The 27,843-nt window shown below is 31.9% G+C and overlaps 1 protein-coding gene across 8 annotated transcripts; it reads left to right on the top strand.

Annotated features, from left to right (window-relative positions):
* The first annotated feature begins 10,979 nt into the window (after window positions 1-10,979).
* LOC110641462 (indole-3-acetaldehyde oxidase) lies at window positions 10,980-25,791 on the top strand. 8 transcript variants are annotated; one of them, XR_009147721.1, is made up of 12 exons: window positions 10,984-11,201; window positions 11,382-11,601; window positions 13,821-15,512; window positions 16,266-16,525; window positions 16,680-16,889; window positions 17,070-17,288; window positions 22,168-23,133; window positions 23,454-23,549; window positions 24,002-24,100; window positions 24,281-24,514; window positions 24,797-24,892; window positions 25,365-25,510. XR_009147721.1 is itself a non-coding variant. In XM_058144434.1 (12 exons), the coding sequence occupies exons 1-11, from the start codon at window positions 11,022-11,024 to the stop codon at window positions 24,877-24,879; spliced, it is 4,215 nt and encodes a 1,404-aa protein (XP_058000417.1). In that variant the 5' UTR covers window positions 10,984-11,021; the 3' UTR covers window positions 24,880-24,892; window positions 25,365-25,510. The 8 variants fall into 8 exon arrangements, 6 of the variants coding, with proteins under 6 accessions (XP_058000417.1, XP_058000421.1, XP_058000428.1 ...); XM_058144434.1 differs by having other exon boundaries at window positions 24,281-24,470; XM_058144438.1 differs by lacking the exon at window positions 24,797-24,892 and having other exon boundaries at window positions 10,985-11,201; window positions 25,365-25,541.
* Window positions 25,792-27,843: the final 2,052 nt, after the last annotated feature.

The raw sequence follows: 27,843 nt of genomic DNA, 5'->3' as shown, positions 1-27,843 counted from the left end.
TTCACTGTGTCTTTATATTTGAATTTCTAAAAATATCTAAACAAATATAAAAATTACAAAAAAATTATTGGAGTAAGATCAAACATCATACTAAATTATAAAATTAATAATCAAGTTAAAATTACACTAAATTATAAAATTAATAATCAAGTCAAAATTATTAGCAAATAATTTACAAAAATCGAAACTTTTGATAGTGATAGATTTACATTACTTTTTTAAAATTGTGATATCTCTCAAACTATATAATATTTGTTTATGAAACCAATGGAAAAAGTTAGACAAGATTTAGACTCAAGAATTACAGAAAATGATGAAAAATTGAGAAAGATGTGAGCCTTAAAAATTGGTTACACTACAAATCGTAATCTACAGATATCCTAACTTTAGACAACTATAACTTACTCAATTTAACAACTTTTTTTCATGATTCTTGAGGCTAAAATTATTAAAATTTCATGAAGATTACATATATAATTTTTATATAATTTTTTACATAACAAAAGTACACAAAAATTAATTAAAAACAAAGTGATAGAAATAAGAATAAGTGCAGAGTTGTTATCACTCTCAAATTTATCACATATACATGAATGTTCTGAACATGTAAAACCATTTAAAAACACATAAACATGGAAGAACAGATATATGGTGTATTCCTTGAATGTTTATAATTTAAAACACATACTTTAAAGAAATCTTAAAGGTTTATTGAAGAAAAAGGAAAAAAGTAAGAAGAAGAAAGAAAGATGGAGATGGGGAAAGCTTACCGAATTGGAGAGATCGAGTGAGAGTTTTTTTTTTCTTGTATTATGTTGTTCTCTCCTCCCCTCTCTCCCTTACTTTTTCTTCTTTTCTATGAGGTATTTATAGGTTTAGGTCAAAAAAAGGTATATATAAAGTTTATGTAATCCTTAAATAAGAAGATTTAAAGAGTCTTAAAGAGGAAAATTCCTATTCAATTTTTATTTTTCTTTAATAAAATAATGATGGGCTTTTATTTATTAAATCAAAATTCTATACTAGGTCTTATTGGTTTTAGAGAGCCGAATTAGGTCTAATTAAGTTTTTTTTTTTTACTAAAACAAATTCCAAAATTAAATTTAAATAAAAAATAAATTTCATTTAAATTTAATTAAATATTTTTTTTCTCTTCAAAATTATTTTCTCCAAGAAACATCCCATATATATGATTATTCATTTTTAATGCCTCTACATATATCTCACAATCGTACAATTTTTTTTATCATTGGGTTCCTTATAGCCTCAATGTACAAACCTATAAGGTCACAAAAATAAAGGCCTACAGGAAGAAGAAGAAATCACACTATCAAGTAGATCAAGTAATTAATGGGTAAATTTCACCCATCATCCTTGAATTTTGATGGCTGTTTTAGTAATATCCTTGAACTTTAATTTGTATCACAAAAATCCTTCAATTTTAATTTAGCACTATATAAAATGCTTTACATCATTTTCCGATGGAATCTCAAGTGAGATGCTGACGTATAAATGCTAACGTGCCACATTGGCATTTTGACAATATAAAATTTTCTCTCTTTGCCATGAACATTCTTCCTCTTACACTCCATCATCTCCTTCCTCTCCCTCCCCTCTCTCTCTCTCTCCGTGCATGATCTCTCACCTCTCTCTCTCTCTCTCTCTCTCTCTCTCTCTCTTCATCTGATGAACTAAAATCAACAATGATACAAAACCACAATTCACAAACTAATTCATCAAAACATTTAAAAACTTCAACTTACCCCAACAAATCACAGAGCATGATTCCAATTATGGATAACAATAAAACTTAAGAACTCCAAAGAGAAACCATAATTCAGATGCTTCAAGAAATCCAACCAACGCAACCTTGAACAAATTAAACCAACAGGTATTGAATTCCAAAATAAAGTAGACCAAAGATGAAGCACCAAGCTACAACAAAACAACTAACCCAGAAGTGTCACACCCTACCCCTCTGTAAGGCATAACATGATCCCGTAGTATACTTAATGAATTACCAACTCCGTCTACTGATAACCCATTAAATACACTACAAGGGATTTTAAAAACTTTTCTTACTTCTTTTACAGTGGTGAGCACTATTTACAGGTGTTAAAGACTTTGGTGAACTGAAGTGAAATAACTAACTCATTTGGTTTATTTGGAATTTCTGTAAAAATTTTGGCAGAGTGCCATCTGTATTTTGGACAAAACAGTTCTTCAAAAAACCTGTAAAAAGCACTTCAATAATTTTCCAAATCTCAACTCCAATACATTTCTCAACACAACAATTTATCAACTCAATTCCATAGAAATTTTTCAAAGTCTGAGATAAGGAAATATAATACAATTTTTTTCAAGTCGAATAACTCATAATTAATTTACAACTTCAAGGTACAATTTGAATTTACAACTGCTCAAAACTAAAAAACAAAATATACATACAGTGTCATACATTACAGTACAAAATGCCAAATGTGGTATACTCACTATACCCAAAAATCTCTTGCTGGAGGTATATGCAGCCTAGTCTGCTGCCCTGTCTGTCTCTCTACCTGCGACAGCAATAAAAAGCTATCGCTGAGACAATGTCTCAGTGGTGCACAACATTAACCAAATACAATTTTAAATCACAATTCATAAATCATGTAAATAGTGGATACTTAAAACAATAGTCAAATTTAAGACAATAAAGGTCAATAAGAATTTAAACTCCATTTCTCAATATCACAATAGATTTCCATAAGTCAGGTCATGTTTGAATTCAAAAGACAGTATATGTCAATGAGAGTTTAAATCCATTTCACAATCTCATAATACACATCAATAAATCACACACAGCTTAATCATGATCCATAGTTCAATTCGTCCCAAAAGCCGATGGCTAATGAGGTATTCAATTCGTCCCAAAAGTCGATGACTAATGAGGAATAACATGGCTAGCTAGCAAAAATATGAGTACTCATCCAATTCATCCTCAACAGGCACACACCTCAACACTTCAGCCAGAGAGGGAATTCAATTCGTCCCACTAGACAAGCTAATGAGGAATACAATCAATATACATGATAGCTGTGGTTTCAAACCATTTCCAATGCTTTTAAATCAATAAGTATCCATAAATGTCATTCAAACAATTTTTCACAGTTTCAAACCATTCACAATATTTTTCAATCAATAAGTGTCCATCAAACTCATTTCCACAATTTAAAACAATAATATACAATTAGTCAATATTTATTTCAATTGGAAATAATTCAAAAGAAACAGTTGTTGTGCACAAACCTCTGATATTTGTCTCCTGGTCTTGACTCAGTATTTCTTTCCCTTTTCTTTGAGTCCTTGTTAACTGAGAAACACAATTTGAAGTGTTTCAGTGCTAAATTAATTTGCCTCTAACGATAATGTTCGATAAACAATTCACTGAATACCTTTATTTGCTTAATCACCTAATATACCGACCCTCGATGCGTTTTAGGTAAATTAGGTTTTAGTGTCATTAATATGTCACACTCGATAGGGTTTTAGGTTTGGTACGTTTTGCCAAACTCGTTTCCTTGTTTAGTGCATTTTAATGCAACTTGCTGGATTCCGGGATACTGGTTTGACCTAGCCGGACGGCCTAGTTCCCTCGGTTTTCGGGTTTCGGTCAAAACTACAAACTTGTAGATCTATGTCTTATTGCACGCGGGGCAAAATTTCAGGTCAATCCGAGTTAAGTAGACCAAGTTATGGTCATTACACTATTGCTGGTCAAATGGCATCAAATTAGGTCAATTTTAGGTCAATTTGGTCAACTTTAGTTCGGTCAGTTTTTGGACCCGAACTTGTGCAAGCTTTTTGACTTGCTTATGGTCATTTATGGGCTTTGGTGTCTTCATAAGACTTGTAGGTATGGGTCTTAACTATTCATGGTTAAAATTTCAGGTCAATTGGACCTGTTTTGAGTGAGTTATGGCCTAAACACTCACTGCTGCCCAATTGGTCATTTTTCAGGTCCTAATTGCACCTAATCCGAATTGGTCATTTTCTTAGGTCACCTTGCAAGCAGAATTTTGGTATGTTTTCTCAATGAAAGTTGGTACATTTTGTGCCTAGTTTCACCTCCAATTGGTCTCATACCAATTGAGGTTACACATTTAAACTTATTGGTCTATTTGCACACTGCCCTCTATATGCCTTTCAAACCCCAATTCAAACACACATTTAACTTGCTCTACTTTAAATCCCCATACCTAATTCTGATTTTATACCATTCCATATTCATTTATCACTTCTTACTATGGTCAATTTGGACAGAATACAAATATTCTCAATACATCAAATACAACTCACATTTACAAGTTCTAAGTACAATCACATACACACCTAACCATTACAAATCTTACATACACTTTACACAATCAATCTATATACATATCCATCAAACTTCTATGTCAATATTCTGCCAACACCTTCATGAACACACACATTTATTCAAGAATCCCCAAGCTGCCGAAAATCTTCCTCAATACCAAAGTGTCCTACAATTCATCAATTCCCATCCAAGTGCAAAAATCACCATATACATATGAAGTAATTCACTAGGTTATTAAATCACCATAACCAACATCATTTCCCATCAAATATATGCACAATTATTTCATCAAATACATGACTACATGGCTGCCCAAAAATGGATATCTCAATAACTCTTCAAACTAAAAAATTTCCTTCACAAATTCAACACCCATAACATGCACACAAAGTTTAACAAAGCTATCTTCAAAAATGTGAACTTACCTTATGGTTGGAACTTGCCAAACCTTGATTAAACTTCTTAAATTTGGTATCAAACTCTTCCTTATGATGTGTAGACAATTTTTCATGAAGGAACCTAAGAGATTGGAGTTGAAATGGAGGAGTTAAGAGAACTTAAGAGCAAACGGCCATGGAGGTTCTTCTCTTCTTCAATTCGGCTAGGTTGAGAGAGTTGGAGAAGATGAAGATTTCAGCTGCATTATGGACTTACACCTGCCCCATTATGTGTTTCTTTTATTCATTAGTGGACCACTTACTTGAGAAAATGATTTAATAAGATTTAAGTGCTAATTACACAATTTTCACTCCACTTTTGGCTATTTATATTAGGTACCCCCAAATTAATTTTTCATTTTATTTTCTAAGTGTAATATTATTTATTTTTAATGGAAATTTAGGTCAAAAGACACTTCGGGATGTCAAATGACCATAATGCCCCTGTTCGGGTTACATTCCCGATTTTTCGGTAACACCGGGTTTTGTCCGTTTTTCGATTTCTCACTTTTCTTTGTACTAATTATTTAATTTTTCTTTGATCTTTCTAATGATATTTATTCTTCAATAAGGGTCTATTTAAGTTCTAAAAATGTTTTCTAGGGTTCCCATGATCCGAGCTAGTCAACGGTCCACGCGTGGCTTCCTGGCTGATCACCCATCGCTAGGGTTTTCGGCTCGCTTAACTTGGTTACATTTCTTTGCTATGATTTTTCCTTTGTTTTTCTTGTATTTTCTTTTCTTGTATTTCATTATTTTATGTCTCCTCACTCATTTTAAAGTGTGGTTCTAGGCATCCTAGCTGTCCGGACAGCACTGGTCACCGGAACAGCAGAATGCACTACCGAACTTAGGGGTGTTACAAGAAGAATTAAGACTGAAAATAAAAAAATTCTACTAAAAAAAGCAACGAAAACAACACCGAAACTGAAAGAAATTGCAAATGCCTCTAATTAAGAACCCGCAAAAGACTATGATAGCATTCAGGTGAATCCTCTTAAAACTTCAGAACATCAAAACAAACCATGGAAGACAAATCAAATATGGAGCAAATATGACAACCAACCCTTAAATAAGGTCACTAAGCCTGAGAACACGAATAATCTGACAACCTATAGCAAAAATGATGGCCTAAAGAGATAATCAAAGGAATCAAATTGAGGACAAAGAAGACAAACAACAAATCCCTAAGACCACTTGAAAGTTTATGAACCCACTGAAAGTCCACTTCGCTTCAAAAACCTAACTTTCATAACCTAAAGGTCCACTTTCAACACCAAATTTGAGACATTACAACACTTTTTAGTGAAACAATCAAATCTCATTGCAACAAGCGAGTCCAAAAACCACCAAGAAACAAACTCTAGTGCATCATCGACACCAAAAGAGAATAAGAAAGACATAAAGCATACATATATATACTGTATAACCAAACAGAGCAAGAAAGGCCAAGTTTGCCCCCTTCCAAAATAACTAAATAGAAAGTATCAATTAGTTTTTGTCTCAAGAATGCTATAGATAGAGACATTTTTTATAAAATGAATCCCTTTGCAAGACACTTTTTAAGTGGGTAGTCCAGCTCTCTAGCAATCCATGAAAGAAATTACACCATAAGGAGAGTAAGAATAGAAATTCGGGGGAATTATTAATCTCCTTAGGTGTAAGAGGAACTGATTTTAACAGGTTGTCTTGGCAAATAGAGTAGCTTTCGAGTTGATCTGATCGATTAAAAACTTCATCACTAAGGCTCAAGATTAGGAAAGGAAAAACAATCAAGCAAGAGGAGAGAGAGTGTTTTATCTACTTGGAAGAAAGGAAATTTTTTTTAGTTAAAATTAAGTTTGGCATTTACACGTCAGCATCTCACCTGAGATTCCATTAAAAACGGTGTGAAGGATTTTTTAAAGTGCTAAATTAAAATTAAAGGATTTTTGTGATACAAATTGAAGTTCAAGGATATTACTAAAATAATCATCCAAATTCAAGGATGATGGGTGAAATTTACCCAGTAATTGATACATTTGAATGCACAAAGAGAGAATTTATCTACTATGAGTAAAAGGGAATTGATGTTCTCCATATCAACATTTTGGACTCTTTTTATAGAGAAAAATAGATAAACTAAGATTTCAGAGATGATTTGGAAGTCCTAATTGCATTTTGACTTAAAATTCTCTCAAGAATCCTAGTTAAAGTAGGAAAACAAGTTAAAAATAACTCTCATTATATAGATTTTCCACTTGCATGATCTTAGGCACCCACACACCTCTATTTTATTTATTTTGAGCCTTAAATAAAAAATTAAACCCTCCAATTAAGGCCCTAACTTATGGTTTCACATAACTTAACATAAAGAGCTGAAATACATTCAACATGTGATCCTCAACATAATCTAGGCCAATTGCACTCATTTTTCATATATGGCCTCAAAATATATTAATTAAGGTCCATCTAAGCACATAAGGTCATATTCAAACTCCAGATAGTGAATCACATACAAGCTCTATTAAGGTTGTTTAAAGAAACTCAACATGAGTTGATGTCCAAATTCATTCGTTTTCTACCATTAGCCTCTAAATACCATAAAAAAGACATTTCTAAGCCCATTTTGTCATTGGCTAAATTCTCACCAAAATCACACCTCCTTATGCCTTCTTTTTGTGCTCAATTCACTTTTTTATACTTTATAAGCTCTTTCATGCTCTTGCAAATACCTAATAACATAAAAAAAAAAAAAAGTATTAACAAGCTAGTTGAATAAGAAACAAATTCAAAAAATTAAGTATGTAATGATAAAAATATGACATTTTAAGCAACTATCAAGGATTAATAAGAAATAATTATTAGTCTTGTAATTTTTAATTTTTATTAATTTTTTTTAATATTTAAAGAGATTGGATTAACCTTTCACTTCATTAATATTTATATTATTTTGAGGGTTAAATATTAACTTTGGGAGACTAGATTAATAATTACTTTCTTTAAAGGGGTGTCTGATACGATATTAACAAGATGTAATTATTACTCTTATAACTTTTAATCATTTATTAATGTTATTTAGATACTTAAATATACTAATTTTTTTCTAACATACGTTACACATTGTACTCGTTATTCATCCTCGTGATTTATCTTTTTTTTTTGTTTATTTATGTACTTGCGCTATCTCTTATTTTAATGGTTGATTTTTGAAATTTTTTAATTTAATTATATCTTTGCAGCAACTAAATTTATAATAATATAATTAACATAAATAATTAAAAATAATTTTATTCATTCACACATTCAACTCCTTTTTATATATAATTATTATTTAATATATTCCAAGATAAAAAAGATGCATTAGATCTAGCTATGATGTTAACCCAGTGGCCCTCAAATCTAACAAATATATATTTAAAGAAAAAACCTCTTTCTGTAAAAAAGACTTCATAAAATATTCAATTAATGAAAAGAAAGCAAAAATCCATAAAGAAAATACCTAGGATTAGTTTGCCAACCACAGTTAGGAATATGAAAGCAAGAGTAGTAAACTCAACTACCCAACATCAGTATCCAAGTAGCCTGCCTTTTTATATCTGCAAATTATGCAATGCCAACCACTTGAAAATCATTCACAGAAGGGAAAAAATATTCTATCATTATAATATATGATGATAACTCATTATATTTGCACTCATAATATATTTTCAAGAAGAGCTAAATACATCTTTCTTGGATAGCAGACGCTCCCAACAATAAAAGCAACTAAAAATAAAAGCAGTTTTTATATAAAGATGAACCCAATAGAGCAAACGGATTATTTTCCAATGTCAACATTACAATCTCAATAAATAATAAAAATACCAATAATAACAATGTAATCTCAATTTAAAGGAACTAAAATAAAAATTCTAACGTTACTATAATTCTATGCCAATATTGTTTTGTAATATATAGATGATTTTTTTTTTTATCATCAAAGTGTGACATTAAATTCTAAACTTTTTGAAATTTAGAATTATAATTATATTGGAATTATAACTATAATTATAGTTATTGAATTATAATTTTACATATGAATATTTTGCTATTAATAATTTTCTGAGATAATTTCCAATTACATATCAATTTAAGTAAATAAATATAATAATAATTACTATAAATAATCGATATTAAATAACAAATAAATATAGTAATAATCATTATAAATAATCAATTAACTTTTATAATAATTAATGTTATAAAGTATTTTAATTAAAGTTTTTAAAAAGGAATTTTAATAAAATACTAATTTATTAAGTAATCATTTATTAAAAAAAAAATCATAGCACTTAGTAAGTTAGAGTTTAATATTTTCTATACTTAACTATATATGTATTTTTGTTGTACATAAAATTTGAACTCTCGTGATTTTTTGAAATATATATATATATATATATATATAATTGTATTAAAATTAAAATTGTTCAAAACTATTAATAACAAAATTATAATAGCTAGGGGTATTTTTAACCAAACTCAATATTCCCTCTCTTTCATGTATTTATATATTATATAGATAGATATATATAGAGAGATAAATATATAGACTCGGATAACATTTATATATAATATTTCATCTTGATTTTTTTAACCTATGACCAAATGCATTTTAAGAAAAAAATCTACACTTTGAAGATCGAAGACACATTAGCACAATCATGACACATATAATATGGGTAAATTATACAAATGGTATCTTAATTTAGAATATGTAATAATAAAATACCTAAACTTTAATTTATAATACAAAATTTCTAACCTTTAAATTAAGTAATATAAAATTCCTTATAAATTTTAACAGCTTATTTTTTGGCTATTTATTATGATGTAATATCTATTAAATTGAAAATTTATATTTTTATAGATTGATAGTTAAAAAAATAGATTTTTTTTACTAAAATGTGTAATTTTAATTGTTATAGCTGTGAGTAAATAGAAAAAATAATTACTTTTTTTTATAAGTATTAAATTAAAATAGAAAAAATATAATTTTTAATATAATAAATGTCTTATCGGTAATAATAACCTAAAAATTGGTTGCTAAATGTCAAATTGATATTGAGAATTTTATTTTACAAATTGAAGTTGTTCTCTATGTAACTTACTCCGGAAGAAAGTTCAATTTGCCTTCTACACTTGTTGGGGAGGTTCAATTTAATTCATTTTTAATTTTTGGTGTAATTCAACTCATAAGTTTTGATTTATACTCAAATTAATCCAATTAATAAAAATATGTAATTATTTAATTATTTTTTTAAATATTAAAATATTTTTTTATATTGTATAATTAATTAATAAAAATAAAAATATTATTTTTTATTATTCAATATTATTAATTAAACTGAAAATATAAAAAAATATTTTTATATTTTCATATAATTAATTAAAATTAAAAATTATTACTATTCCAATTATTAATATTGAATAATAAAAATAATATTTTTATTTAATTAATTATACAATATAAAAAATAATATTTTAATATTAAAAAATAATTAAATATTAAATAATTTATTTAAATAAATTATTTAATATATAAATAAATTAATTAATTAATTATACAATATAAAAATAATATTTTAATATTAACAAAAGTTATTTTTTAATATTATTTAAACAAAATAATTAAATATTTTAAAAATGATATTAAAATATTATTTTTATATTATATAATTTGTATAATTAAAATATTAAATAAATTATTTTTATATTATATTTTATTATTAAAAAATAATATTTTTATTAATTATATTAATTTAAATATAAATTAAAATTTATAAATTAAATTAAATTAAAAATTAAAAATAAACTAAATTAAACCTCACTGACGTATTGAACCTTTTTTCCAATTTACCTCCACATAACAATAACGACAATGGATTATGGGCAAAATAGTACTTTCACTATGAAAGCGTGCTCTCCTCCCACCAGCTAAATCATGCAGCAACCAAGCTAGACGGAGCATGAGGGGGCTCCATCAGAACATGCTAACCCAAAGGATAGTTCTTAGCTACACGAGCCCAGCAATGTGCCGCAAAATTTGCTTCACGCTGCACATGGATCACACGAGCGGACTAATTTTGCTTCAACAGGTCATGAATTGAGCTCACAAGCGTAATAATGTATGCTAGTTGCAGGCCTCTTACCGTACTGGCTCCCTATTGTAATGAAATCTCGTATCTTTCCAAAAACATAAAACAATGGCAGCCGAAAGTCTTTTATTCCTCCAAGAGAGCGAGATTAGGAGGAAAGGACAAAAAAAATCTAACCCGTTTCTCCTTTTAACTTCCATCCGTCGGCGTCACCTTCTAAGGAAAACGAAGAAGGGATGCTCAACAAGTCAAAATCAATGTATCTGCTTTGGTAACACCTCCGCAGATGTATAAGATTATCGTCCATTGAAATTTCTATTTATTTATTTTTTATTGATTTGAATCTTTCTTTAAACAAAGGTCGGCATTACAAATGCAACGATGTAATTCAGGTTTAACGTTAACCCATTGCCTGTTCTTTCGAAGATTTGTGACATTGTTGTTTTTGTCTGCTTATATACTTGTCAGGAAGGGGATGAGCTCATTGCAGGTTTTGGGTTTGGGTGGATATTCCCAGAAACACATAACGAAATGGAAGAGGAAAGTGAAATGGCCAAGAAGGGTCATCTGGTTTTTGCTGCTAATGGACAGAGGTTTGAGCTATTCACTGTGGATCCTTCTATGACTTTGCTTGAGTTCCTGCGGACTCAGACCCCTTTCAAGAGTGTAAAGCTTGGTTGTGGTGAAGGTACTCTCTTTCTGAACTATTATCTGAATATTCAATTTGGGTTACTTTTAATATGATGGGTTGATGACTCTGCCTGTCCCAAAAATTTATAGTTTATTTGGTTCTTTTTTGTTCACAGTTTGATAATTTTAGGATGTTTTCTTGTCTAATAATTGATAAGCATTACTTCCAGCCCCTAAATTAATGAATTCTTTAAAATTTCAATTAATTGGATTAAATGCTATTTTTGAGCATATGGACTTGTAGAATTTTTTAAATCAACTTTCCCTTTGGTGGGTTAATCAATTTCTTATCAAATGTTGAATTCTGGAGTTTCTTCCCTGACTTCTGATTGTGCTGTAAGAATTAATCTTGTGAAATGTACTTTTAGAGTTTGATGATTTGGTCCAGTTATGGCTGCTGATAAAGGAAATGGATTTTCCTTGTTTAGTCTCAGTATATGTAATTGAGTAGATTTTCAAATGCGTTGATTCATTTTGTTCTGCTTAGGATAATGTAATTTGCTTGAGTAGCTTTTAGAAATTTGATCCAAACCAATTCATTATTTTGGTCAGCTGAAGTTACTTCTTTTTACCTTCTACTGATGTGCAATTCAAGCCACTGTAGGAGAATTGGCAATGACCAAAATTGTGGAGTTCAAGGTTCAGCTGTTATAATCCCATAGCATTTGAACCAGCAGTGATAGAATACCAATGACCTAAGGAATATGAAGGTTGCCACCAACTACAACTCCTGTAATAAACTAAGCCCACCTACGACACTACAAACTACGGCCATTGTAATAACTCAAACCCATCAACTACTACAGCCCTTATAATAGGACACTATAGGAACTCTTTTAGTAGCCAAAACTTGGAGTTTTATTTTCCCGTTGCAGTCAAACGTGACCTAAGGATGATAGTTGTTATCAACTGCAACCTTTGCAATAGCCAGGGCCCACAACTCCTTTACCAACTACATGGGCCTTGCAATAGCCCAAGTCCACCTGACTGCAACCCTCATAATAGCCAAATCCCAATTGGCCTAAATAAATTTAAAAGTTAAACCAATATACTTGATTTAAAATAGCTGGTCCAAGTTATTAGGGTAGCTGCGTTTTTTGGGGTATTTTATGCTTTACTTTCTATCTTTCCTCCAAAATGGGATTATGGGCTGGGGTATTACAACTAATGGGTTGTTTGGAGGGTAGTCAACTGTGCATCCAAATTCCAAAATCAAACTGGTCAAACTTGTTATCTGGTCAACCAGTTGACAGCTCAATCGTTTTTTTTTATTATTTTTTAATTTGGTTGACATCAAGTATCTTTTATTTGATTTTTAATTTAAATTTAAGTCCAAATATTGCAATTGAGCCTAAATAATTGTTTTTTTTTTCTTGCATAATAAATAATTGGAGTTTACATAAATTAAAAACTACCAATACAAACAGTAACTGATGAATTTGAAACAACATGGTTCTTGAGAAAATTAGGAAGACAAAAGGGGACCATAGTTCTGAATAAAGTTTATATAAAATAAACAAAATATAAAGTAAAAATATATGGAGAATAATTTTACCATTCAATTGAAATAAATCAAAACTGAAATGATTTTATATGTTTATTAAATAGAGTTTGGTTCAATTTGATTCAACGTGGTTTTCAAATGATAAAACTGAAATTGAATTGAAATTAAAAATAGCAGTTTCGTTAACCACTTTTTTTTTTTTTTTGTTGGTTTTTATTTTTTATTATTATTTTTTTAAATTTCAAATATGCAGTTTGATTTTTTCAATCTTCTTTTCTCACCCCTAGTTGTTAGGATGTTTACTGTTTTTGCCTGTTTCAGGTTGGCCCATAACACATCTAAAGCTAGCCTACTGCTTAGAAAAGCCTGAGCCCTGAGAGTCATTGTTTTTAAAAGCAAAGGTTTCTGGTTGCTTAAGAGAGTTCATGCAATTAAATGAACAAGGATATTTGCATATCTTATCTTGTAGTCTGTTCATCCCTGATTTCATTCAGTCTTGATTGTTTTATCGGTGAATGGTCATATTCTTGTTGCAAGCTAAGGCTGTTTAATATGATATTCTTTTGTAAATGACTACCCATGTGTTCATTTCCTAGAAAGATGGGAAAAAGTTAGAAAAGTAAAGAAAGAAAAGAACTAGTAAGGTTGTGGGGTTGAAATCTATTGTTGAGTGTTAGTTTGTTTTGTGTTCTAAATTCTATTTATGATTTTAGGTGGTTGTGGTGCTTGTACTGTTCTGCTCTCCAAGCATGATCCATTGCTTGACCAAGTTGAGGATTTTACAGCGAGTTCATGTCTCACACTACTTTGCAGTATAAATGGATGTTCAATTACAACATCTGAAGGCCTGGGTAATAGCAAAGTTGGGTTCCATTCAATTCACAAAAGGTTCTCTGGATTCCATGCTTCTCAATGTGGCTTTTGTACTCCTGGAATGTGCATGTCCCTCTTTGGGGCCCTTGTTAATGCTGAAAAGACTGATCGACCTGAACCCTCTCCAGGATATTCCAAGCTGACAGTCCTTGAAGCTGAAAAAGCTATCGCAGGAAATCTTTGTCGCTGTACTGGATATCGACCCATTGCTGATGCATGCAAAAGTTTTGCATCTGATGTCGATATGGAGGATTTGGGATTTAATTCTTTCTGGAAAAAGGGAGAGAGACATGAAGTAAATATAAGTGGATTACCTTTGTACAATCGTAATCATGAGATTTGCACTTTCCCTGCATTTTTGAAAAGGGAAGTCAAAGCTTCCATGCTTATAGATTCTAAAAGATGTTCTTGGAACCAACCTTCTAGTTTTCAGGAGCTTCAGGGCTTATTAAAAAGCTATGATGCCAACAATGGAGTCCGGATGAAACTGGTGGTTGGTAACACGGGCATGGGTTATTATAAGGAAGTAGAACACTATGATAGATACATTGATCTCAGGTATATTCCTGAACTCTCAATGATTAGGGGGGACCACACTGGGATTGAAATTGGGGCATCTGTGACTATTTCTAAGGCTATTGAAGCTTTGAGGGAAGAAAGTAAAGGTGAATTTATCTCTGCAAGTAAGCTGGTGTTCAAAAAAATTGCAGACCATATGGAGAAAGTTGCTGCCAAATTTATCAGAAATATAGGCAGTATTGGGGGAAATTTGGTGATGGCACAAGGAAAACATTTCCCTTCAGATATTGCCACAATACTTCTTGCGGCCGGTTCATTTGTTCATATAATAAATGGTGTCATTCATGAAAAGCTTACCTTGGAGGAGTTTTTAGAAAGGCCTCCCTTGGATTCCAAAAGTGTACTCATAAGTGTTAGAATCCCAAATTGTGGATCCATTAAGGATGTATATCCTGAAGGAGATAGTAAGCTGTTTTTTGAAACCTACCGAGCTGCACCGCGGCCCCTTGGAAACGCTTTGCCTTATCTGAATGCTGCTTTCTTGGCTGAAGTTTCCTGCTCAAAATCATCTAATGGAATTATGATGAATAGCTGTCAGTTGGCATTTGGTGCTTTTGGAACTAAACATGCTATTAGAGCTAGGAAAGTTGAGGAATTTTTAACAGGAAATTGGTTAACCAATGCTGTTCTCTGTGAAGCTATTAAATTAGTTAAAGCTACTGTTGTACCTGACGATGGAACTTCAGATCCTGCATATAGGTCAAGCTTGGCTGTTGGTTTTCTTTTTGATTTTCTTGGTCAGTTAGTAGATAGCAGTTCTAATGGTTGGTTGAAGGGATATAGTGGTATTTCAATGTTGGAGGATGTCATATCAAAGGAGAAGTATGACAATCTGGATCATGTTAAATACCCCACTTTGCTGTCATCATCCAAACAGGTGATCGAATTAAACAAAGAGTATCATCCCATTGGTGAGCCAATTACCAAATCTGGATCTGCCCTTCAAGCTTCGGGTTAGTTCCAAAATTATTGATTTTCAGTATATCAAATCATCATTATGAGTTGCTTCCTTTATGAAATTTAGTAATTTACATTTATTTTACTTGTATGCCATGCTATTTTCTGATCGCATGGATATGATAGGGTTAAATTGTTTTGTTAAGGTTAATGCTATTGAAGTTGACTTATCTTTTATCTTTCATCTTAATGAAGTGATGTAGAACACAATAAAACACTCAAAGGGGATGAGAAATGATTCTCAGTATTTGTATTAATTCTTAAAATCACTTCTCAAATTGTCAATAATAGAAGTCTACCAAAATACCTAGAGGACCTAGGTATTTATAGTAGAATTGTTAATCCTACTACAAATAGGATTTGGAATCCCAAGTTGAGAAAAATACTAAACAAATACTAATTAGTAACACCAAACCAGCTCAAACTTCCTGAATTTCTTCCTCAAATACTTAATTAAAATATCTAGAAGACAATCTTGCATCAAGTAGCATACTTATTATTGGTGATAATATGGTCTCTCTCTCTAAGTATGCTTGTGCACTTCTAGCATGCAACCAAACAATTTAAATTCATGCAAGTTGTCCATTAGAAGTAAATTGGACAACTTAATCCCAAGTGGTATTTGTTCCTAGCTAAGTTGTTGTGTTGGTTTGATGTACATGTTCCTCTTTGAAATATTTTTGTTGGTTCATAGTGACTAATGAGAGCTACCAATAAGCAACTGATTACTCATATAATAACATGTGTAGGTGAGGCTGTTTATGTGGATGACATTCCATCCCCTGGAAATTGTCTGTATGGATCATTCATTTATAGCACAAAGCCTTTTGCTAGGATAAAGGGTATAGGATTTAATTCTAAATCACTCCCAGATGGAGTAACTGCACTTGTTTCTTTCAAGGACATTCCAAAAGGTGGGCAGAACATTGGTTTATTGTTATCTTTTGGTCCTGAAAGATTGTTTGCTGATGAGCTTACTCAGTATGCTGGAGAACCAGTTGCATTTGTGGTAACATCCTCGTCCATCACTCAAGTTTAGCAACATCCACCCCATTTCTATTGGTTGTAATGTTATTACCATGGGCATTATCCAAATTTGCATTTGATTGGATCATGGTTTCTATTTTGCCTAATCTAGTCTATCGAATTATTTTCTTAAATAGCTTGCAGATTCACAGAAACACGCAGATGTAGGAGCAAAGCTTGCAGTGGTAGATTATGACCTGGAAAATCTAGAGTCTCCCATTTTAACTGTAGAAGAGGCTGTCGAGAGGTCTAGCCTTTTTGAGATACCGCCTGTGATCTGTCCCAAACAAGTTGGTGATTTCTCTAAGGGAATTGCTGAAGCTGATCACAAGATTCTCTCTGCTAAGGTAATTTTTTCACTCCCTCTTTGCCCTCCTTCCTCCTCAAGAAGGCCTAAGAAAAGATTCCTTTCATTTTGAAGGCACAACTATGAATCTAAAATTGCTCAGTTAATTACTTTCTAGTAGTATCTTTCAATACTGGGAATTATACCCATTGCCTACTTTCTACTGAATTATGCCATTCAGATAAAACTCGGGTCACAATATTATTTCTATATGGAGAATCAGACTGCTCTTGCTGTTCCTGATGAAGACAACTGCATGGTGGTTTACAGTTCAATTCAATGTCCTGAGTATGCACAGGCTGCGATTGCAAAATGTCTTGGTGTTCCTGAACACAACGTGCGTGTGCTTACAAGAAGGGTTGGAGGAGGTTTTGGTGGAAAGGTCACGAAATCCATGCCCGTAAGTATCTTCACACTTCTCCATATTTCAACATGTTGATTTCTTCTTATTATAAAAGAAGTATACAATTAACTCAACTCAACTCAACTCAACTAAGTTTTTATCGCAAAAATTTGGGGTCGGTTATATGGATTCGCTTTCTCCACTCTAAACGATTTTGGGTTAAGTCCTCAGAAATGTGTAAAAAGAAGTATACAATCACTTCATGTAAATTTCACAGTGGTGGAATTGTGTGTAAATCATCTTTCCAAAGACCTGTATAAGTGGATCTATCACTGGATTTGAGCTTAATGCTTTTGTTACTAGTCTTGCCTAAATTTTCAGTCTTGAAAATTGAACATTTCTAACTGCAACTCAACTCAACTCAACTAAACCTTTATCCCAAAAATTTGTGGTCGGCTATATGGTTTCGCTTTCTCCACTCTAAACGATTTTGGGTTAAATCCTCAGAAATGTGTAATGCTTCTAGGTCATGTTGTACTACTCTCCTCCAAGTCAATTTAGGTCTACCCCTTTTTTTCTTTCTATCCTCTAACCTAATATGCTCTACTTGTCTAACTGGAGCCTCCGTATATCTACACTTCACATGACCAAACCACCTCAATCTCCCTTATCTCAACTTATCTTCAATTGGCACAACTCTAACCTTTTCTCTAATACTCTCATTATGGACTTTATCTAGTCTAGTGTGGCCACTCATCCACCTTAACATTCTCATCTTTGAAACTCTTATCTTAGACGCATACGACTCTTTCAGTGCCCAACACTCACTATCATATAACATAGCCGGTCATATGGCTATACGGTAAAATTTTCCTTTCAACTTATTGAGAATTTTACGATAACATAAAACTCCCGTGGCACGTCTCCATTTCAACCATCCGGCTTTAATCCTTTGACTAACATCCTCCTCACATCCCCCATCTACTTGAAGGACTGAGCCTAGATATTTAAAGTGAATACTTTGAGACAGTACCACTCCATTCAAACTAACTCTTTCCCTATCACCAGTTTGGCCTTCACTGAACTTGCAATGCATATATTCTGTCTTCGTTCTACTTAACTTAAAACCCTTTGACTCTAGAGTACTTCTCCAAAGCTCTAGCTTTCTATTGACTCCTTCTCGTGTCTTATCTATCAGAACAATATCATCCGCAAACATCATGCACCAAAGAATACTCTCTTGTATATGTTTCGTCAATTCATCTAAAACTAATGTAAAAAGGTAAGGGCTTATGGCTGATCCTTGGTGTAATCCAATTGAGATCGAAAAATCTCGTGTCCCCTCTCACTGTGCGCACAATAGTAGTTGCTCCTTCATACATATCTTTCAACACTTTTATGTACCTAATAGATACTCTCTTTTGTTCTAACACATTCCATAAGATATCTCTTGGAACACTATCATAAGTCTTCTCCAAATCAATAAAAACCATGTGTAGATCTTCTTCACGTCTCTATATTTCTCCGTCAAGCTTCTAATGAGAAAGATCGCTTCCATAGTTGAACGACCGGGCATGAAACCAAATTGATTGAGAGAGATAGAAGTATCATGACGTAGTCGATGCTCCACAACTCTCTCCCACAACTTCATAGTATGGCTCATGAGTTTAATTCCCCTATAGTTTGAGCAACTCTGTATGTCTCCCTTATTTTTAAAAATAGGTACTAAGATACTCCTCCTCCATTCATCAGGCATTTTCTTTGAGTTTAGAATCTTATTAAATAATTTAGTTAACCATGCCACTCCCATATCTCCCAAACACTTTCACACTTCAATTGGTATTTCATCGGGTCCACAGGCTTTACCCACTTTCATTCTCTTAAGTGCTTCCTATACTTCTAAAGATTTAATCCTTCTAGTGTAATTCACATTCTTTTCTATTGTTTTATAATCTATATTCATGTTATTGCCATTTTGACTATTATTAAAGAGATCATTAAAATAATTTCTCCATCTTTCTTTAATGTCCTCATCTTTCACCAACATTTTTCCTTCTTTATCCTTAATGCACCTAACTTGATTGAGATCTTGACATTTTCTTTCTCTCCTCCTTGCTAATCTATAAATATCTTTCTCCCCTTCTTTAGTTCCAAGTTTCTTATATAACTTTTCAAAGGCCTGTGCTCTTGCTTGACTAACTGCTTTTTTTCCCACTTTCTTTGCTATCTTGTACTGTTCATATGCCTTATTATTATCACATTTAGATAATTTCTTATACCATTCCCTTTTTCTCTTCACTGCCTTTTGTACTTCCTCATTCCACCACCATCTCTCTTTTGAGGGTGGTCCATGTCTTTTAGACTTTCCAAGCACTTTTCTAGCTACTTCTCTAATCTTTGATGCCATCTGTATCCACATATCATTGGCCTCCATATTCAACTTCCATATTTCGGACTCGAGAAGCTCATTTTTGAATTTCACTTGCTTTACTCCTTTGAACTCCCACCACTTTGTTCGAGCTACACTATTTCTTCTGACCTTACTTGAATTGTTCCTAAACTTGACATCCAAGACTATCAACCGATGTTGACTTGTTAAAACCTCTCCTGAAATGACCTTGCAATCCTTGCATAGAGCTCTATTTGTCTTCCTGGTTAAGAGGAAGTCCATTTGGCTTCTATGTTGCCCACTTTTGAAAGTCACTAAATGTGACTCTCTTTTTATAAAGTAGGTATTTGCTAGTATTAGGTCGTATGCCATAACAAAATTCAGGATGCTTTTTCCCTCCTCATTTCGACTTCCAAAACCAAAACCTCCATGAACATTCTCATAACCTTGTCTATCACTTCCTACATGTCCATTCAAATCTCCACCAATGAAAACATTCTCTTCATTCGGTATGCTTTGCATTAAATCATCCATATCTTCCCAAAATCTTTGTTTACTCTCACTGTCTAGTCCTATTTGTGGGGCATAAATACTAACTATATTTATTGTTTCTCCTTCTAGTACTAGCTTTACTAGTATAATTCTATCTCCTACTCTTTTCACAGCTATTACTGCGTCTTTCAATGTCTTGTCTATGATTATGCCCACTCCGTTCTTATTTCTCTCCTTTCCGGTAAACCACAGTTTATAGCCTGAATTATCCACTTCCTTACTTTTCTCTCCTACCCATTTAGTCTCCTGAATGCAAGCAATATTCACCCTTCTCCTTTCCAAGGTATCCACAAGCTCCATTAATTTTCCTGTAAGTGATCCAACATTCCAAGTACCAACCCTGATCCTCCTCCTAACTTGCTCCTTCTTAATTGATCTCCTTCTATGATATCTTCTATTATTTTCTATGTCTATCTTATATTCTGTTCCACTATCTGTTCTACTATTTGTCCTATGGACTAACTTCTTTACCCACACCCATCCATGATGTGGGAACCCTTACTCACTTAACGCCACATCCCAGTGCCGGCATGGCGTCGCTTTCGGTGAACGCCCTATACCCTTGCATATTTCTCACTACACCCGGGCTCCGATGTAGCACATCGTTAATAGAGGACGCCCCAACGTTTATATCATTTGAATCCATATCATAAGGTGTAACGAAATTTTTACGCTGGTTGTCACCTACCGCAACCCTCCTCCTTTATCCGAGCTTGGGACCGGCTAAGCGCAAACTACTTAGGCGGAGTTAACATTTCTAACTGCATTATAGCAAAATTTGAGTTTTCTGCGGATAGATCTACTTACTTCCTGTGCAAGCTTTGAGCTCTTTCCAGACACTGGTCTTGCTCTAGAAGGTGATATTAAGTGGCCTGGCCCCTAAATTCTTTTTCCAGCCAAAATATTTTTTTTCAATGCTGATAATAAACTGTATTATTAATTGCTTTGACACTAGAAGAAAATACTGCCTCACTTTCTTCTGGTTTTATGCATGCATTCAGATGTGTGTTGGGAGGATGAATTTGGCTTCTCTGTACTATTTCTGATAGAATATTGTTAATTGTGTGCCTGTCTCCTTTACCCATTGGAATGGAGGACAAGGATCCATATTGTTAACCACAACGAGATAGGAGTTTGGATTAGTTGAGTTGAATATAATATTCATTTTGCAGAATTTAGTAAATTATCTTTTCGAATCCTGTTTAAGGTCTGCAATAGGTTTGCAAAGAAATCTTCTCTTTGGAGAAACTTTTCTGCTTTGTTATCCTTTGGCCCTTGTATTAATTTTTTGCTTATATATATTGTAGACATCATGTTCTATTTCCATTTTATGCTAATAGGTTTTGCATCCGTACAACCTTTCAATATGAAGTCTTAATTCCTTTGCCTAATGTTTGATTTCAAATGCTTAATAGATCTTCAGCCAATTTAAAATTAACATGTATATTATCTGCATGGGAAGGGCATTAAATATATTGTGAGTTGGCTGAAAGTTAGATTGTATAAAATAGTTGATGTTAAAGTTGTTTACACCTGAGGTAATGTGGACATGACTCTATAAGAACTTGTAAGTCTGTCTCAGTTTTGCATGGTCCTGTTTCAATCTTTTAGTGCAATCAATGTTAGACTCCTTTATTGGGTTAATAAATCTCCTATCCCCTCTTCTTCCTAAAAGAAAATTAGCGGTGAAAAATCAAAACATGTGGTGGTATGTGAACCCAATTAGTATGCTATCCTGGGGCAACTTTCATAAAAAATTGTTTCCTTTGTCGTAATGTATCACAGTAGGGAACAGTGCAGAAACAAATTGAAGACATGGTATGCAGACTGGATGTTTAAATCAATTCTATTGAGAAATATTTTATTATTTTTGAGGACCTAATGATGCATCATATTATAATTGATATGTGCTTTCTGCATTATTTAATAGAGTGATGTTCTAGTACCTCCTATCTTTAATATTTATAGCAAATACTATGGAATGTGGTGTTTTAGGTTGCTACAGCATGTGCACTTGCAGCACACAAGTATCAGCGCCCGGTTAGGATATCTATGAACCGCAAGACTGATATGATAATGGCAGGAGGAAGGCATCCTATGAAAATAACTTACAGTGTAGGATTCAAATCTAATGGGAAAATTACTGCCTTGTATCTTGATATATTAATTGATGCTGGCATATCTCTAGACATAAGTCCTATGATGCCAAAAGCAGTTGTGGGTGCACTTAAAAAGTATAATTGGGGTGCTTTATCTTTTGATATAAAGTTATGTAAAACAAACCTTTCAAGCAAATCAGCAATGCGGGGCCCTGGAGACCTGCAAGGGTCATATATTGCAGAAGCCATAATTGAACAAGTAGCATCTTTTCTTTCTGTTGATGCCGATTCTGTGAGGGCCATAAATTTTCACACATATGATAGCCTTAAATTATTCTATGATGTCAGTGCAGGTGATCCTCTAGAATATACTTTAACTTCAATATGGGATAAGTTAGCCACATCTGCATGCTTTAACCAAAGGACTCAAATGATAAAAGAGTTTAATAGGTATAATATTTGGAAGAAAAGAGGTATATCTCGAATACCTTGTGTGTATGATGTGTCAATGAGGCCAACTCCTGGAAAAGTAAGCATTCTACATGATGGGTCTATTGTTGTTGAAGTTGGAGGAATAGAGCTGGGTCAGGGGCTTTGGACAAAGGTAAAACAAATGGCTGCATTTGCTCTCAGTTCAATCAAATATGATGGAGATGCAGACTTCTTGGATAAAATACGAGTCATACAAGCTGATACTTTGAGTTTAATTCAAGGAGGGATCACTGCTGGGAGCACTACATCTGAGTCGAGCTGTGAAGCAGTCAGACTTTGCTGTGAAGTACTGGTTGAGAGACTGATGCCTCTAAAGGAAAGGTTGCAGATGCAAACAGATTCAATAAGATGGGAGATGCTTATTCAAAAGGTAGCTATCTGCTTTTTTGGAACATTCTACTCATCATCTTTTTATTTACTTTCCCCTTTTCTGAAATCTCAGTCACTTGAAAATGTCATGCACTGCATATAGCATTTCATTTTCAACCATTAATGTACCTTTTCATTCCATCCATTCATTGAATTTTTTGGATTCGTTAATTTTTACATTTGATTAGTGGCTTTTGAAAGAAGAATGGTTTTGTAGACTGATAGTCATGGTGAGAGGGTACTGAATTTGATTTTTCATTGTATTTTATAGTTTAGATGTGGAAGATCTATGCCATCTCACTTTTACAGACATAAATGCAGGCATATTTGGAAGCTGTGAACTTATCAGTGAATTCTTTCTTCATTCCTGACTTTGCTTCAAAACAATACTTAAACTATGGTGCTGCAGTGAGCGAGGCAAGTTTTTTATTTAATGCTTTCTTCTTGTTCTTTCTGTGGTAATGCAGTGAGTGACTTGCAACTGTAGTACTTGTGTCTGTTTGGGTATATATATATATATATGGAAAGCAAATGCAATAATAACGAAATATAATAAATATATGAATTTTACTTAGTTGAGTTGTATATGAATTTTACTTTAAATGTTAGAAGATAAAGGCAATTACATTAACAAATTAACTTTTTTACTTCTATAACACGTATATTTTTCTCTTTTTAAATTTGCTTTTTGTTATCTAGCTAAACATTGCCTTTTGCTTTTTGGTTTTGAAATGGCAAAAAGCGAAAAAACAAGCTTGGTTCAAACCTTCATCATTATTTATATTATTGAGGATGATTTCATTAAATCCAGTACCGGTAGTAATTTTTGAGCTAATCATTTTGCACTTGATATGAATCTGGTGACACAGGTGGAAGTAGACCTTCTGACAGGGCAAACAACAATTTTGAGATCAGATATTTTATATGATTGTGGGCAATCTCTCAACCCTGCTGTGGATTTAGGACAGGTTTGCTCCTTCCTTATGTGTAAATGTAGTTAGATTTTGTTGTGTTTAAAATTCATATTTCTTTATCAAATTGAAGGGCACAATGCTGTCTATGGCGTTAATGGGCTTAACATGAGAGGCAGTCTATATGTGGTTGCTCCATGGTATTTTTTACTCAGAAGTAGGTCTTTGTGTTTGCAGATTGAAGGAGCTTTTGTCCAAGGAATTGGGTTTTTCATGCTCGAAGAATACACAACAAACTCAGATGGATTGGTAGACACAGAAGGCACATGGACGTACAAGATCCCTACAATTGACACCATACCAAAGCAGCTCAATGTTGCATTACTTCACAGTGGACGTAACCCAAAACGTGTTCTCTCTTCCAAAGGTAGATTGATAATCTATGATAATTACGTGTTCTCTCTTCCAAAGGTAGATTGATAATCTATGATAATTTCTCCATGCATGCAAAACTGAAAATTTCCTCATTATCAAGTGTTCAATATTTTTTTGAAGCCTGTTGGATGCACATGTAAGTATAAATTTTCATTTTGTGAATTGCTGATCTGATTACTTAGAAAAGAAGCAAGAGGGATATTTGTTTACTGACAATAAGGATAAAAGATTGAGTAGAATTGCTATATTTTATCTTTGCTGTATTATTATCGACTCACTTATAATCTAACTTATGCAGTAATGCGAGCTTGATTACAGATGAACCGGATGACATTATTTTGAGAGGTGCTTTTGTGATGAATAACAAAATGAGCAAATGGGACAGCATGCTATCTGCATGAAACTGATATTTTTGTGCGTAACAGAGTTTTAGTGTAATAATTTGCAACATAAATTTAGCTGGCAGAATTTATTTTTACTTTTTATTTTCAATTGTTTCTATTCCAAGAGAAGGGAAGAAAATATAAAAATGCATTTTCTGAAAGGTCTCTAAGATGTTTTGCAAATTACAATATCACATTTTATTGTCAAGCTACATTTTGGAGATCTTCCGGAAAAATGGTATTGTGAATGATTGTTATTCTACAAAATGCTGTAGTGAGTAGCAAGTGAGGCTTGGAATAGATATGGGCTTCAGTCACTGCCAAAATCAGAATTACGCTTGGAATAGACCTGGATAGAAAATTGTGTCAAGACTGTAAATTTTAGTGCTATTTACAATTGGGTATTTACAATAAATAATGCAATGCTTATATGAGTCCATAGTAATAAGTTGTGTCGATTTATGAAGGATGTTAGCTGTTGAATCATATCTGCTTTTGTGCAGCTTCTGGTGAGCCACCATTACTCCTAGCAGCCTCAGTCCACTGTGCTACAAAAGCTGCTATTAGTGAAGCACGAAAACAGCTTCATTCATGGGGTTGCTTAGATGGCTCTCATTTAACATTCCAGGTGGGGGTTCCTGCCACCATGCCTATTGTGAAGGAGCTCTGTGGGCTGGACGTTGTAGAGAGGTACCTGCAGTGTAAAGTGGGCAGAAATTGAATACTGGAAAGCAAATGTTTTTTAATCTGCAAAAATCGCATTGGTAAGTTGGCCAGGCCAGCTTCTAGTTTATTTAAATATTTGATTTGTTGTGGGTTAAGAAAATTTTTATGGCAAAGTTTGATGGTTTTTGAAGTTTCATATCTTTTTATATGATTATAATGTATTACTATTTTTTAAGAGAAAATTACTATTTAGTTCTTGCATTATATTGAAACTAACCATTTTGTCATATTTTTAATTTGTTAAACTGTTTGGTGCCTTTGTCAATTTTTTCATTAGTCAAGGATTTTAATGCTAGTAAAACTATTATTTAGTCCTATTTTTTAAAAACTAATTAGTTGGTCCCTGTATTTTAAAAAACGTATTAATTAGTCTCTGTAATTTGATTCAATTACTTTTTAATCTCTTCAATTATTTTTACACCCAAATCACCTAACCATTCCTTTTTTATTTCTCTATCTCAATGTTTCTTCCCTTCTGCACATTACCCTTCTCCACCTTATTTTCTCTTTGTTTTTTATATTTTGATAGAAAATTCTCTCTGTTTTTCATATTTTTGATAGAAAATGATACAAACTATTTGAGTAAAAAGTTAGATCAGTTCTTCTAGATCTCCAAGTAATAAAAAAATAATATAGGAAAATTATTTTCTAAGAGAGAAAATATAGAAATGATGCACAAAGAATTGAATGAAAATATTTCAACAACTTAAAAAACAAATGCAAATTTGGATTTAGCTTTCAGACAGCAAAATTTAATTTGCATTTAGCAATTATTTTTTAAAAAATATAAGGGCATTAATTAGCTGCATTAAAATAGAGGAGTTATAAAGTAAGTGTTTTTCAAAATACATAATTCAAATAGCTAGTTGTATTAAAATATAAAGATTAAATAATAATTTTTTAAATGCACATTGGAGAAGGAAAAAGAGATTTAGGAATTGGCTGTAATATTTTTAAAGTTCTAGGATTGAAATGAAAAATAAATTATTGTTGAGTATGGAATTAGTTAGGAATAAAGTTGAGTGATTTAAAAAAAAATTATAATATTATATTGTATAAAAAAAAGATAAATTACTATTTAGTCCATATATTTTAACAAAATTTGCTACATAGTTTTTATATTTTGAAAAATATACTATTTTGTCCTTTTTTTTTTGCTTTTGTTAAACTGTTTGATTTCTCTGTTAATTTTTTCGCTGATAAGATTCGTCAAACTACTATTTAATTCTTATATTTTAGTGAAACTAATTATTTAATTCATATATTTTGAAAAAAACACATTAGTTAGTCCCTAAAATTTGACTCTATTAATTATTTAGTCCTATAATTATTTTTTATACCTAAATTACTCTTATCCTCTCTCATTTATTTTTCTTTTATTTTTTTCTTCATATTTCTTTTCCTCCACGCTCCTTTCCCTCTCAATCTCTTTGTTTTCATATGTTGATAAAAATGTACAACTATTTATAAAAAAAAAAAGTTAATCAATTTCGTTAAATTTTTAAGTAATTAAGAAAAATCATTTTCTAGTAGATACATAAATGATGTCTAATAAATTAGAATTAAAAAAATGTAAATTTAGATTTAATTTTTACATTGTAAAATTTTTATTTTTATCTAATAATATATTTTTAAAATATATTATTCAACTAATTAGTTTCACTAAAATAAATGTTCCAAGTAATAGTAATTTTTATAATATAGAAATTAATTAATTATTTTTTTTAAAATAAAAAAATTAAATAATAATTTAAATAACATGAATAATAAAAAATTTGATAAAAATTAAATAGTTTAACGAAAGTAAAATATAAAAATTAAATAGTATATTTTTTAAAAATAGTGATCAAATAATTAATTTTATTATAAATAGAACAAAGAATAATAAACAAACTATAAAATAAAAAAATCACAAATTAAAACTTAATAATATGCAAATTACAAATTAATGATTTTTAATACGACTGAAAAATAATAACTAAACTTTATTCTTAAATTAATTAGAGTAGATTACATTTTTTTTTCATTATTAAAAACATTAGGTTCTTATCCATATTCAATTTTTTATACATATTTTATTAACTTGTTGCATGAATTAGAAAAATAAGAACAATCTTTTGTCAAAGACAATCTTGACAGTCGGCAGATAACCAAGTGGATCGTGTTCATGTTCTGAATTAAATAAAGTCGGTAAAGGTGTGAACCACAAGTAAAGGTACAATCATAATGTGTTCACGTGCTGCCGAGTGGAGCAAT

This window comes from Hevea brasiliensis, chromosome 1 (genome assembly GCF_030052815.1).
Source record: "Hevea brasiliensis isolate MT/VB/25A 57/8 chromosome 1, ASM3005281v1, whole genome shotgun sequence".
Classification (NCBI taxonomy): Eukaryota; Viridiplantae; Streptophyta; class Magnoliopsida; order Malpighiales; family Euphorbiaceae; genus Hevea; species Hevea brasiliensis.
Note: the sequence above shows the minus strand (reverse complement) of the source record. Positions and strands in the feature narration are given on the sequence as shown.

Bases quoted from the DNA above. Each gene is read 5' to 3' on its own strand.
- LOC110641462 (XM_058144431.1), top strand. From the start codon at position 11,022: ATGGCAGCCGAAAGTCTTTTATTCCTCCAAGAGAGCGAGATTAGGAGG. The intron at 11,602-13,820 runs GTACTCTCTTTC...TTATGATTTTAG, and splicing joins AAAGCTTGGTTGTGGTGAAG to GTGGTTGTGGTGCTTGTACT. The intron at 16,890-17,069 runs GTAATTTTTTCA...TATGCCATTCAG, and splicing joins ACAAGATTCTCTCTGCTAAG to ATAAAACTCGGGTCACAATA.